At 44.9% G+C, this 14413-nt stretch overlaps 1 protein-coding gene across 4 annotated transcripts in view; it reads right to left on the reverse strand.

Annotated features, from left to right (window-relative positions):
* Positions 1 to 14413, reverse strand: part of GATB (glutamyl-tRNA amidotransferase subunit B) — a 488988-nt gene that overhangs the window by 87975 nt on the left and 386600 nt on the right. For all 4 annotated transcript variants that reach the window (XM_085641666.1, XM_085641663.1, XM_085641664.1 and 1 more), the window contains one exon: positions 13989 to 14178. In XM_085641666.1, coding sequence (XP_085497792.1) covers positions 13989 to 14178 — 190 coding nt within the window. The remainder of the gene's footprint in view (positions 1 to 13988; positions 14179 to 14413) is intronic.

The raw sequence follows: 14413 nt of genomic DNA on the forward strand, positions 1-14413 counted from the left end.
AAACGTTTAAGGGTACCACTGCAGAAATGGCTAAGTCCTACACTGCCATACAACACTAACAAATTGCAGCCATATATGCCACATTACTATCCTGGTCCCATAGACTAATTCAGCTTTATAGTCAACTCAGGGTCTTGATTGCCTGTGGCGGGGTTCCACACTGTGGTTGGTGCAGACTGTAGTCTGTGCTTCTCAATTCAGACTGATTCAGACTCGGAGTTAACAGGTAACTATCGATTTTGCTGATAGAAAGGTTTGCGGCTGTCAGGTGGTTGCTTCTGATTTAAACTTACATTTCTTCATCTGATATCTTTGTCTTCTTCAACATTGCTTTGTCTCAGCGTTTCTTTACTGCCTAGTGTAGGTTGCACAGCATCATTATTAGATGTATTTTGCTAGCTGCCATGTTGTGATTCTGGCTTCAGAATATCCTCTCCTTTCAAAGTACTTTTATCCTTTTCACATTTTTGTGGGATAGTGAGCCTTAATGTTAATTAATTTTGTTTTCCTACCAATCCAATATGGTGGACACGTGCATATTGTTTTTTTTAGTTCACATATATGAATGAGAAACTGGTTGATTACTTTGGTGCATAGCAATTTTTCTTTTTCCAGCATGTTTCTCACTCCAGATGATTTTTCTGCCGCTAGTTTCTGCAGCTCCTGTTTCCGGTCCAGATCTTGCACTGCATGAATTCTCAGAAACTATTTCTGATCTTTATTTTTTTCTTTCGGAGAAACTGATGTTTTCTTTAGTCCATATCCCTTTATTCTGTAATCGAGTCTTCATTTTGGAATTTACATCAACTTGCATCAAATCAAAGACCTGCACTTGGCAATAAAGCATTAAAGGATCACTTTTACCACAGATAGCCTTAATTTGAAGTGTTTATAACTATCTCCTTATTGCCTCTGAGATTTAACGGAACCACCCAGAATACTAAAACCTTTACCTTACATTTTCTTCCAATGAGTTTTCTAGGCGAGTGTTCTGGTAAACAACTTAACTAAGGAAAAGAGATGGTCTACAGTTTCTTATCTCTTCTCCACGAGTCACAAAAATGATCTAATTTTCATCTGCAAAATACAACCATGTCAATCTATTCAACAGTAATTAAGTTACTGAGCTGGCATCATTCTTTGCAAACCCAGCAGTGTGAGATTAACATGGTTCAGTCATTGGCACTTAAAAGATTGCTCACGTTCAGGTGCTAAACGCAGGTCCGCCATAAATAAGCAAAAACAGACAGGACCTAATCCACATGGTATCAATAAGTATGTTTTTGAAGCTTAACTGTTTCCTTAGCTGAACACTTGACCTAAACAAATTGTTTTCTTATCTCAGACCCCGTCCCTTTTGGTAATGCAATGTAAATAAGAACATAGATTAATAACACAATTAATCCAAGGAATCTTGAGGTGAACTTCGATTTAAAGAGATTAATTAAATATGGCTCTATTAAGCGAAGTAGAAGGATTAGACCCGATAGACAGCCATAGTTGTAAAGAAGCTAATTTGATACCCAATTCCTCATGACAAGTAAAATGGGTGCTACTAGGGAGAAGAACTAAAAGCTGGGGACAAAAACTATTTTCCTCACAATGGAAATTGTCGATATTGATGCACCTCCCAAAAGTGGATTCATAACAAACGGTAAACATTTTCTTTTATAGATTTCTGTCATATATTTTAGTGACTTTTTACCTAGCCTGGAGACAACATTGAATACAGCACCTAAATACAGTAAAAATAGTGTTCTTCTGGATGACAGTAACAAAGACCAGGTACCAGAGGAAAAGATGGTCACACAAAAATATTGAAAAGTGTGGATCTTTCTCGATCGTTTTCGCTTTTGACAATCATACACCTTGAGTTGGTGGATTTTGGGCCACAGATTATCACATATGTTTTTCAATTATTAGTATCCAAACCAAGGTCATCCATTAATGAGACACAAGCATCTATAAGTTTTTGTAGCCTGTTAGCAGTGCATGATAGTATATCATCATCCACATGAAGCACAGTATGAATGGGTTTACATCTAATTTGCAGTATCTCTTGACCACTAGGCTAAATAAACATTCTAGTTATTGATGTACAAAATAAAAACAAGGGGGGTAAGGACACAACTTTGCTACATCCCTCTATCAAACCTAAAATAATTGGTACACTCTACATCATAACCATGCCTATCTTTAGCAGGGAGATCCATGTTCAAACACTGCAAAAAATTATTAAGAACAATATCAATACCCCCGGGTAATAACCATACCTTCAATATTTTCACACAGTCTATGGCACTGCTGAGACCCATAAAAGTCAAATGAAGAGATAACTTTGCTGCCTTTGTATATTTACTGATTGTCAAATGCAAATCTAAACATTGTTCAGAGGCCCTTGGATAGTCTTAAAGCTGTAATACACATTGGCAAAGACCTTGTTTTTAGAGGCCCGGGTCAGAATTCTTTCAAGGAGCACTCTCAGAACAATTTTGGCTATTGAATTGATAAGAGAAATGAGCTGATAACAACAGGAGTCACTTTTGTTACCTTGTCTGAATAGCGGTACAATGGTGGATTGTGAACAAGAAGGCGGCAAGTAAGAGGTACTTTACACATTTAACATATTTATGATATGAGGAGCCCAGAGCTCAATGTTTTAATTGTAAAGATCTATGGTAACCCCATTAGGTCCAGGAGCTATGCCAGAGGGACCATTTGTTATTACTAGGAAAACCTCCTCAAGTAAAATAAATGGGGATCCACACTTATGGGAGATAAACATGGTCAGATGTGCTATGGGTAGAATATGTTATAAAAGTGATAAACCTCTTAACAGGCAAAGCTTGTACTTCTAACTGGGAACTAGAAGTACTTGTAAAAACAGAACTTTTGACATCCTTCTAAACTCCAAACGCATCCTTGATTCTTTATGCATCTTTCTGCTACTCTCATTAGATGGCTGTTTAGTCTGCTTTTAAGAGTGGGGTAGGCATAGAAGTCACGAGGTAGGGCATTTCAGTGATGTGGCCTATTAAATGAAAACACTAGAAACTATATGCCATGCACATGTTGGGTTAAGGTGTGAAAAGTAGGTTGTGGATTGAGGAAGGCAGAATTCTGGAGCAAGTGTAACAGGTCATGTTTTCAGTGAGGTAGTGTGTGTGCATTTCTGGGCAGGTTGAGTAAGGTTCAGGTTGTTAAATTAATTACTTTGTCTAGCGGAGTAAAGGAATACTAAGGGAGGCACACTAGCAGGCTGCTGCAATAGCCTATCTTGCTAAGTACTAGGGAATTATTTAATAGCTAGTGGTATAGCATGAGAGGCATAATTGTATTTTCCAGAGGTTCATAACCTGGTGCCCTGCTGAAGCTCCAATCCTCGGGAGCCAGGTACGAGAAAGCGTGCCCACCAGATCTGGGTCTGCGGATGTGGGCAAACGGTATCTAGCCGAATAGAGGTTTTTGGCTTGGGTGTGGAAGATGATGCGTCTGTAGAGATAAAATCCTAGATTTTGTAAGGCTTTGTATGTGTGTCAGGAGCTTGAAGAGTGTGAGTTTGTGGATGGGGAGTCGGTAGAGGTTTTTGAGATGAGAGGTAATGAGAGGTAATTTGTATGTGGGGTGATAGTCTGAGTGTGAGTCTTGCTGCTGCATTTTGGATGACCTATAGTCTTGTGGTGAGCTGGGCAGGGATGTTGACCCAGTGCATTGCCATAGTTGAATTTGCTGGTGATAAGAACCTGAGTGACAGTTCTGCGTGTGTTGTACTTGAGGACCTTGAGGGTGTGGAAGCAGGACTGAGTTGATTTGGATGGTCATCAACAGTCGGTTGTCTACCACTAACCCTATGTTACTGGCTTGGCTTGCCACGCTGGGTGCTGGACTGAGGTCAGCTGGCCATCAGCAAGTGATGCATAGTGAGGCATCCTTGCCGAAGAAAACCACTTCTGTCTTGTGAGTTTCAGACAGTTGGTCTTCATCTAGCTGACGACCTCAGACAAGCAGATGATGAAATAGGTTCAGATGTTCTCATAAGAGTGGAAAAGGGTGAGCTGGGTGCAGTTGTCATAAGCGACAATGCAGATTCTGTGGGTTCTGATGATGTTGGCGAACTGTGCCATGTAGGAATTAAACAGCATGGGGCTGAGTGAGGATCCTAGGGGACTCCACAGATGAGATGGGTGGTGCCAGAGGTGTAAGGCGCTAGACTGACTGGGTTCATCCGGTTAGGAACGAGCAGATTCAGCAGAGAGCGGGACGTCTTATGCTGGCTTCGTAGAGGCATTGGATGAGAATGGGGTGGAAGAAGGTGTCGAAAGTAGCAGATAGATAAGAGCAGGGTGAATGCTGCGGTGTATCCTCTATCCATGATCAGGGGGATGTTCTCTGTGGTAGTAATAAGGGTGGTCTTGGTGCTGTGGTTGGGCCTGAAGCTGGCTAGAGAGGGATCCAGTATGTGGTTGTTTTTGAGTTGGTCATCCACTACTTTGCTGATGATTTTCTTCATGACTTTAGCCAGGTTGGGTAGCACGGAGATTGGCTGATAGTTGGCTATTACCTTTGGGTCTGGCTGGGATTTTTACAGAAAGGGCAGTATAATAGTATGTTTAGACGCCTCTAGGAGGATTCCTTTGGAGGTGGAGTTGGCAGTAATTGGGGTCAGTGTGGAGCAGATGGGGTCCAGGATTCTGGTGAAGATGAAGTGAGGACAGGGATCAGAAGGTGCTTCTGAGTGCATGGCCGATGAGTTTCTGTTGTGGTGATAGTGGGCCAAGAGGTCATGGGGAGGGGTCGTTTCCTGAGTGTTTATCTCATTTGGTTGGGGGCTGCGAGGAAGCATGGGTCCATCTTGGGGGTGAAATTGTTGTAGATGTGGCTGATCTTGTCGCTAAAGTAAAGTGAGAGCTGTGTGCACAGTTCCTGTGATGGGGCTGATGGTTGTGGAGCATGCAGCGGGTTAAGTGACATCCTTCACAATGGTGAAGATTTCCTTGATGTAGCTAGAGCTGTTTAGCATTCGGTTAGGTCTGATCTGGGGTCAGCGCATGAGGTGAGCCAGATGCTGAAGCTGGTGATGGATTGAGCTAGGTCATCATGGTGTTGGGATTGATGGGCTTGTTGCTGTGTGATCCAAGTTTCCTCCATTATGCTGTTCCAATTGCGTGAGGCAGTTTTGGGAGGTGTGGTTCCATGTAAGTGGGGAATGTACAGGTCTAAGTGGCATGGTCAGTCTGTGTGAAGGGAGCGGACTTGTCCACAGTGATGTCACTCAAGTTGGAAAGATGGGATCAAGGAGAAGTCTGGCGGCATGCATGGGGTCCGTCACTAGTTGGATGAGTCAAAGTGTGGTCAGGCCCTCCAGCTCGTTGTTGGTGTTTGGGTCTGTGAGGTCTTCCAGATGGTAGTTGAGATAGCGAAGTAGGATGAAGGAGCTGGAGTGGAGTACTAGCAGGAAGGCGAGATGTTTGATGGAGTAGCTGAAGTTAGATCATGGTCCAGGAGGTTGGTAGAGGAGGGCTGTTCACAAGAAGGGGTTGCTGGAAATGTGTAGTTTGAAAGCCAGGTGTTCCAAGTGGTCCCTCGTGTTTGCAGATGTGATGGAGCAGTTGATGTTCGCTTTGATGATTATGGCTGGTCCATCTCTGGGTTTGAAGGTTTTGTCCTGTCTTATGATGTTGAAGTGTGGGGGGGGGAGGGTAATCAGTGTTGTGATGTTGGAGGCTGACATCCGGGTGAGCCAGGTTTCAGTCTGGAAGGGCAGGCCCGAAAAGAGGTTGTACAGGAGGTCCTAGACTTCAATGGGATGCATTTGACAAACAAGTGGGTGTTTTTTAAGGAGGCGGCAGGTCAGGGTGCGGTGTGTGCTAGCAAGGGGGGTTGTGAAGAGTTTGGTCATGGACGTTACGGGGAAACATTCTTTACCCCGCAGTCAGAACAACGACTTGCCTTTACAATGCAGTCACTACCCCGAGAGAGATGTTGCTATACACTCCTTTAACATGCAAGTCGTTACAACAACTTGCTAAGGGGCGCGTAGTTGGATTGGTGTTGGATTTTAAGTCTAACACCTCCCCTACTGTTGCGTAGCCTGGAGTTGGAATAGTAATTTATAATATTCCAAAGTCCAGCACCACCCTAAGGCAAGTCGTTGTAACGACTTGCGTGTTAAAGTAACACGTGGTGACGTCACAGTGGAAGTAGTGACTGCGTTGTAAAGGCATACAGGGTTCAGTCATACAACGGCATTGGGTGGTGTGGGAAAGGAGAGACAGGTGGGAGGAGCTGTAGGGGGCATGTATGAGAAATTTCAGGTAGTGCAGGAGAATGCAATATAGTTGTTGCCCAGGGAAACCTGGCTGCAGCGCAGGGATGATGTGTGGGGTTCAGGGAAGGGCTTTAAGTGGGATGAAAAAACTAGGGGGTCTCTCAAAGGTGCGTGGTAAATGTAATTAAGGGAGTGGCTTAAAAACACGTAAACTATAAATCTGTGTTTAGCACAGTGTACCGCCCAACTTGTATTTTGCTGTTTCTGTCATTGCATCCAGTCACATCATACCTACAAGTCAGGACTATTGGCTTTGTCAATGGTTGCTAGTTGCATAAGATAAATAAGCAGCAACTATGGCTTGTATATAATATTGAAAAAACTTCCACTTAAAGCCCTGGTGACACCAGGACAATGTTGCTGCTCCTGAGTTTCAAAAAGAGAAGGGAAATCCAGAGAGAAAATGACTCTCTTTAAAGGATTTCCCTTCCTCTACAACGCTCACCACACGTACATCGATGTGCCTGCTGTCACTGCAGTCTGGGGAAAAAAACGGGCCGGTGCTCAGACCCAGTGAGACCCAGCCCTCTTAAAGCCCTGGTTCAGGGCATGGAGGGCTGCAGCAGAGTAGTATCTCTAGGTGAGGGGAGGAACAGGGTTCCTGGCGGGGCATTGTTGGGCTTGCCACTGGCGTGGAAACAGTGCATCCGCACTGCCGGAGGAGGAGGTGAGCCTGGGGCTGCTAAGTGGGGCAGTACCTGGCAGCAGGAGAATAAAGGATGTAGCAGCTAGGAGAGGAAGGCGAGACAGAGCAGTGGAATGTGCGGCATAGAGTTAGGGGCAAAAAAAGCAGTAAAAGGCATCCAGAGATCGGAAGAGGCAAAATCAGAGAACGAAAGCTGCAAAAGAGGCTGTAAAAAAAAGACAAACAAAGGAGGCAGAGTGCAAAACAATAAAGAGCAGTGAGAGTGTGAATGAAAGTAGTTTGCGAGCAGGCTGAGAGAAAAAAGAGACAAGGTGCGAAGAAAGAGGTAAGAGAGCAAAAGAAAGGCAAATACAAACAAGCATTTGCAATGCAATAGGTCTCGCATTTGCGAGACTTTGAGCTACTGGCATTGTAAATGACACAACTTTTATCTATGTGTTGGTTTTGAAAACATATAAATAAAAGGCATTGTCATTTACAATGCCAATAGCTCCACACACCGAAAAAAAAACATCTGATCTCCAGGCAGGCACCTGAAACAGAAACCACACACAATTGTAAAGCTGCTGATCTCACTGCCAACGCCATCCCTGATATCGCAACGGGAAAACAAAACCACACCGAATGCCAAACCCGCTGATCTCACTGCAGGCACCTAAGCTCGGTTTGCTAACGTGAGGAGTAAACAAAAACAAATACAATGGCGGGATGCATATTAAACTCAGTCCTGCCAGCCATTAACAGTGGGGCGCTCGTGGAGGGAAGGCCGTGTCCCGTGCCGGGGTAGACTTCATGTCCATACTGCCAGCTTTTACGTATTACCACTTCTCATTACATTTCCTATGAACCCCTCCCTCCTTGTTATCTAAACCCCTAAAACGAGTGTCCTTGTACCACGCCTTTCATTCTACCCTATTCAGCACTTTGTTATTGTGTCAATGAAGCGCAATAGTAGATACTAAAAGCTAAGTATCGTAGCAGGGGAATGTTAAGGAGGAAGGTATGGAGAGCTGTCGCACCTCACCTCGCACCCAGAGTAGGTTTCCTTTTTACGTTACCTTTAATTTTAATTCACGTTTGCTACAATGTGCCGGGATGAGATTTAATGCATTGAGCATATACGGTTCCCCTTCTGTCTGCCTCTAAATGGCAGGTCCTAAAATTTTGTTATGTGCGTGTACATAAGACTGGATTGAATATAGCGCTTCCCAGTAAACCAGTCCCCTCACGGTGCTGACTCAGTTTTTCATACATCACTCAGGCCAGTTTCTCACAGCAAGTCTCTCCTCTCGCCGTCAGACTGGTAGGGGGTAGCGGTGGTGAAGATTGGCGGGGGGAGAGTAAATGGAAAAGAGGAGGGAGAGGGAAGGAGTGAGAAAAGAGAGAGGGGGGAGGGAAACACTCGCAGAGCTGCTGCGCCAGAGGCAGCCGTTCAAAGAGAGAGGTGGAAGAGAACACGCTTGCAATGGCGGTCCCAGAAATGAAAGGAGAGACGGGGTAGAAAGATGGAGAGAAAGGCATACCCTTCTGAGAGGGGCGGAGAAACGGGGGAGGGAGAAGGAGAGAGAAAACTGGAGGCAGGGGCAGATAAGAATAAATGACTGTAAGGGGGAGAAGACTGATTGAGGAGAAGTGTCATTGCAAGGGGACGCGTTTTGTGCGCCTCGGCAGCAGGGCTCCTCTCGTGCGTGATAACCCAAGAACGGGGGCCTTAAGGAAATGAGGCACACGGGCTCTAGATAGATGACCCCAATGACCCGTGCTCAGCACCAGAGAGTGAAGCTGCTCTTTTATATTTATGTTGCCCTGTAAGCCTAAGGGCCTTAATTCACTATTAACGCCCCTCAAAGTAGGAGTCGGTTCCATTCTGTGGTACATTAGAAGAACTTCATCTGTCAGGAATTTCTTCACTTTGCATTCAGGACATGTCCGGGATGAGGTTTAAAAAATGAGATCTCTGCTGGCCCAAAAGGTCCAGCGTGTGGATCTCTGATGTGCTGCCAGGTGCAACAAAGGGTTTCTAACGGGAGAGTTCTGCAACCATGCACGGTGTCAAACCCCAGACCCTTCGGGATTTTGCAAATTCACGATCTGCAAGCAAATTACAAATAGACTCTAGAGGATGATGAAAGGAGTACCAGGTCTTAAGAATAATGGGGTGTCCCTTATAAACCGTAATCAGCCTGCGAGGATCGGCATGGGGCTGTGCTTTAATGTCAGCCTCAGTTCTTCCAGGTCGGGGTCCCAAGAGCCTCGCTCGGTGTGTGTGCGTGCCTGCTTCGAGGCTTGCTTCACATGTGCAGACGCAGCGCCCACCCCCCCACTCCCTCCTGGGTCACGTGGCTTCACCTCCGATCCTAGATCATGCAGCTCTCGCATTGAGGCACTGAAACTATGTGCACAGTAGGTCTCCTAGCGCCGCAAGGGTTTTGAAAGGCGACATGTCTGGTGCTGCACAAAGCAAGTCTACCGTGCCGAACTATACGCCACTGATTTGTGGCGCACGATTTATAGACAAGGACCACGAGAATGAAGTGGGGGGGGGGGGGGGGTGAACCTAGCACGTCGCCCAGAGGCAGGCTGCTACACTCACCATATAGCGCCTTTATGTTCTAGGCGCAGGGCCTGCTGGAGGCTGACACAAACGCGTGCTTGGTGCAGTTTTTTTGAGCGAGAGCCCCTCCACTCTAGGCGCTATCGAGCACTTCTCACTGGTGAATGGGAGCAGCAGTTGCCCCTGCTTCAGGGAGGGCGCAGTGAGTGCAAAGAGAGCGCTGGCGCGTTTCCGCCATCAGTAGAAACAAGCGCTTCCTGCAGCGCCCACAGGCTTCTAGTGAAGGCGACACCTCAGCCGTGATCACAAACGCAGTCTTGTGAATGATCACAAATGTGCGAGCGATTTGTGAAAATGAAAAATATTACTCGTCCATCTACTGTTGTTCGTTAGCAAAGTGGGTGCGTTCGGCTGAAAGGGGGAGCAAGAAGTACTGTGATATATATCAAAAGTGCTTACTTTAACAAGAATTGTTGATGGAGAGTAAAACGACTGAAGTATAAAGACAGGGATTACCTACACGTAAAACATATTATTTTCATTTACTTTAATCACTTATAGAAAGAAAGCAGCATAAAGATAATAATAATAAACAAGCCCGGCTTCTAAAGTGGTCCGGAGGCTCGCGTCCGCCGGGAAAGTGAAAGCAAATTTGTGACGCGGGCGGAGCGTGGCGCGCGCGCACTTGGGGGCGGGGGAGCGGACCCTTTGAAGTGCTCCCAAAAGGCGGATTGCATAGCGGTACGATGCGCGTGATTGTGCGCGTGCTAGCCATGCAATCCGCTTTTTGGGAGCACTTTTTAAACCCGCTTTCTACAGTCTCGCTTGCGATCGCTTACGCGATAGCAAGGTCGAGACCTAAAAACAGCCAGAGAAAGGCAGAAGCTCAAAGGGGCAAAAGTGGAAAGGCGCCAAAAAATAATGAATCGAGCAAAGGGGCCAAGAGATGAGAGTGAAGGAGGAGAAGCAGGCAGGAGGTTGGGGGGCCTCAGCAGAGCAGAGAGTGGGGTCCGAAATGGCCGAGCCAAGAGGGAAGGCGGTTGGGCAGGGGAAGGCAGCTCCTTCTCAATCAGTCCCAAAATTCAGCAATAAACAATTACCAATCGGGAAGGGTAATTTGAACATTGTGCTGACATAAACCATGGGCCTTAAAAAGACCAAAAGTACTTTTAAGACCCTTTTTTCAGTGCGTGTATTGATTTTTACTGAATTGTCCACTCGGAGAGATGTTGCTAAAATATACATTTCTGAAAAGTGGCCTTTCTGTGGAAGCTTAGCAATCGACACTTGTAAATTTAGGCAAACCCATAAAAGGCGCACTGTCTGGAGGGTAGATGAGGAAAGCCAGGTCCATCCACATCTTGCCAATTTCGCTTCTTTACTCAAAATAAATTGAATAAACACCTCTCGTTCTTCATATCCCTCGGCAGTGCTTTCTTTTTACATTCTGCACAGGTTTCAAGCCCTTCAGATATAGGCAATGCACATTTGAGTTGTGCTGGTCTCGTTCTTTCCACATTTACAATCTGTAGTTCGGTGTCTCGTGGTCTCTCACATTGCCATCTTTCATTCTAAGCCTCATCGTCTTGGTTGAATGAACGAGCGTTATTTGAGGGCTGGATTTGTTTGCACTTACAAGAAGCTCTCAAAAGTCTTTAGAAGGGTACGGGTAGACAGACCGTATGAGGACAATTCTGCAGGAGTCTGCCAGCAGGCTGTGCAAAATTCAGCAGCGCCTCTAGGCGTTTATTGCAATGCATGGACTTCACACAGAATTTGGCATCACGTTCAAACTCTCAGGACGGACAAAGGAATCAATAAAATAGTGCAGTACACAATGAAATATCTTAGCCCATAAGTAAAAGAGAAGCTCAAAAGAGCTGTTTAGGCGTCTCTGGCAAGTGTGAATGAACAGCACAATAAACCTCTAAGAAACGAGACCAGAACGCGTAGGAATGCCTACAGTGTAGTTTCTGTAAGACTTTCCGAAAGTGACCATAATCAGGACATAACTAAACCTTTCATGACTATTTTACAACATCTAGATAGCAAAAGACTGGGATCCAATGATGAAAGCTGTGACACCAAACTAGCAGGAAGCAACAGTATAATTTATGGGCGCATTACCTCGGCTGTTTAATCGAGAGGTCTTGGGGCCTAAATTAACCTCTTTGACTATGTGCAGTGGGACAAATCCTTCACATCTCAGAGGAATTGGCAATGTAGAGAAATATAGGCAAAGGAGGTAAGCGCAGAAGGCTTCTCTGTACCCTAAACATAGCGATATGACTATTTGTGCAACACGTTTATGCCGTATCTTCGGCCTAAAGGTGGAAACTTCCTTTAGAAAACACACTCATGCACTTCCATGAGCCCACTGTAATCTGCCGCTGCTCAATAAGCGGCTGATAAACAGTGACACCATGAAACAACCAGTCACTGCCCGACACCATGAAATAACCAGTCACTGCCCGACACCATGAAACAACCAGTCACTGCCCGACACCATGAAATAACCAGTCACTGCCCGACGCCATGAAACAACCAGTCACTGCCCGACGCCATGAAATAACCAGTCACTGCCCGACGCCATGAAACATCCAGTCACTGCCCGACACCATGAAACAACCAGTCACTGCCCGACACCATGAAATAACCAGTCACTGCCCGACACCATGAAATAACCAGTAACTGCCCGACACCATGAAATAACCAGTAACTGCCCGACGCCATGAAACAACCAGTCACTGTCCGACGCCATGAAACAACCAGTCACTGCCCGACACCATGAAACACCCAGACCCTGCCCGACACCATGAAACAACCAGTCACTGCCCGACACCATGAAATAACCAGTCACTGCCTGACACCATGAAATAACCAGTCACTACCCGACACCATGAAACAACCAGTCACTGCCCAACACCATGAAACAACCAGTCACTGCCCGACACCATGAAACAACCAGTCACTTCCCGACACCATGAAATAACCAGTCACTTCCCGACACCATGAAATAACCAGTCACTGCCCGACACCATGAAACAACCAGTCACTGAGAGACACCATGAAACAACCAGTCACTGCCCGACACCATGAAACAACCAGTCATTGTACGACGCCATGAAACAACCAGTCACTGCCCGACGCCATGAAACAACCAGTCACTGCCTGACACAATGAAACAACCTGTCACTGCCCGACACCATAAAACAACCAGTCACTGGCCAACACCATGAAACAACTAGTCACTGCCCATTGCAAGCGAATAAATAAAGGCATGGGAGGCTGGAGGTTATACAGGCGCTTCACTGTCTTGGTTATGTTGTATTTTCTTAACATTCCCTTATGATTTGTTGTTGTTTTGATATATCTGAATTTACTCTAAATATTGTTTGGTTATCTAATAACAGTTGGGTTTATGCACAGGATTGTTCTCTTTCCATAAAATGTATTGTGTCAAAGTCTATTTTATAATATATCTGATGTATATGTAATAACTGAATATCAGTAGCAATCCTGCTACTACAGTTACAGCAGTATGTATAGCATCATTTTATGAAAATAAATGAAAATGTGAAAAAATAATTTTAAAAAACATTTTGTGTGTTTGGTCTGTGGACACAAGTTAATCTATGGACTATGGACTTATAGCCTACATATATTGTGTTAGTGGGGGGAATGTATCCCTGTTTTTTGTATGGAGGTTATACAGAACCAGTAACGACTTGGTGAAAAGGGTATCCAAAACAACATCTAAAGGCTAAGTGACCTTAAGAACTTAAAACCATGAAAACAAAACAATGCCAGCACCACCCTACGTATATGAATATACGAGAGACAGCAGGCTACAAGCTAGTCCTACAGTGGCCTATAATGGATTCTGTGAACAAGAAGTAGCACAAGTAACAGGAGTGCTACCTTCCGGATTAAATCCTGCAAAATATAGCAATAGAACAAATAAGGGGACGGTCATAATACACGCTTACAAACATGCATCTGTAACTGGAGCAGAGAGCAAGGGGTCCTACAACCACAGTTCTAATGTTGGGTTAACAGGTAAACACTCGAGAAGAACCTGCCAAAGGTTGATTCAGAGTAAAATATGAGAAGCAATAAAATTCGCAGAGCCTAAGAACTGGTCATAGCAAATTGTTGGCAAGGGAGGTGGGCAGGCTGGTTTTAGGTGGAAATTGTAAATTGGAGATGGTCATATAACCTTTCCAGGATCACTTAATTCAAAAATATCTTTCCCTGGATGTATTTTTCTCAAATTAGGATGTTTCAAACAATTTTAACGAATTTAATTGAGACTTCTTTATCTGCTTATTCGCAATCAAATCTATAAACCAACCATCACGTACTTTCATTCTAAGAAGTCACTGCTCTTTTCCTATAAGTGAAAAGTTATATACTTTTTTTATGACAGTTTTCCCCTTTTCTGTTTTCCTGATACCTACCACCAACGTGTAGCTATGTTCAGGCAAGATTCCATAGTGCTTGACAAGCCTTTCCCTGCAAGCAGCAGGTAGCTCAGGGAGTCCCTCCTGTATCACATCTATGTTCACCACCTGCTTCGGATCCACACTTGGAGGGACAGATCTGGAGTCATAGACTATCAATGGAGGGAGATTCGGCTCTGGCATAAACCTGCCAAGGAGAGAGCATTTTATTGTCACACAACTATTAAGAACTTTGAGGGAAATGGGTACTAAATAGGGAGAAGCTCAGTCACAATTATTAAATACAAAGGCTCTCCAACAGAGGCAGCTCAAACTAGGCATCAGTTCCTCACGTGCTGGTACATTCATGTTGCACAAAGGGTAGAGACTGTAATAGGTAAAATCTGCAAAGCTACAAACTAGGCACAAGCTGTAAAATGACT

The sequence above is a fragment of the Triturus cristatus genome, chromosome 2_2, assembly GCF_964204655.1.
Source record: "Triturus cristatus chromosome 2_2, aTriCri1.1, whole genome shotgun sequence".
Classification (NCBI taxonomy): Eukaryota; Metazoa; Chordata; class Amphibia; order Caudata; family Salamandridae; genus Triturus; species Triturus cristatus.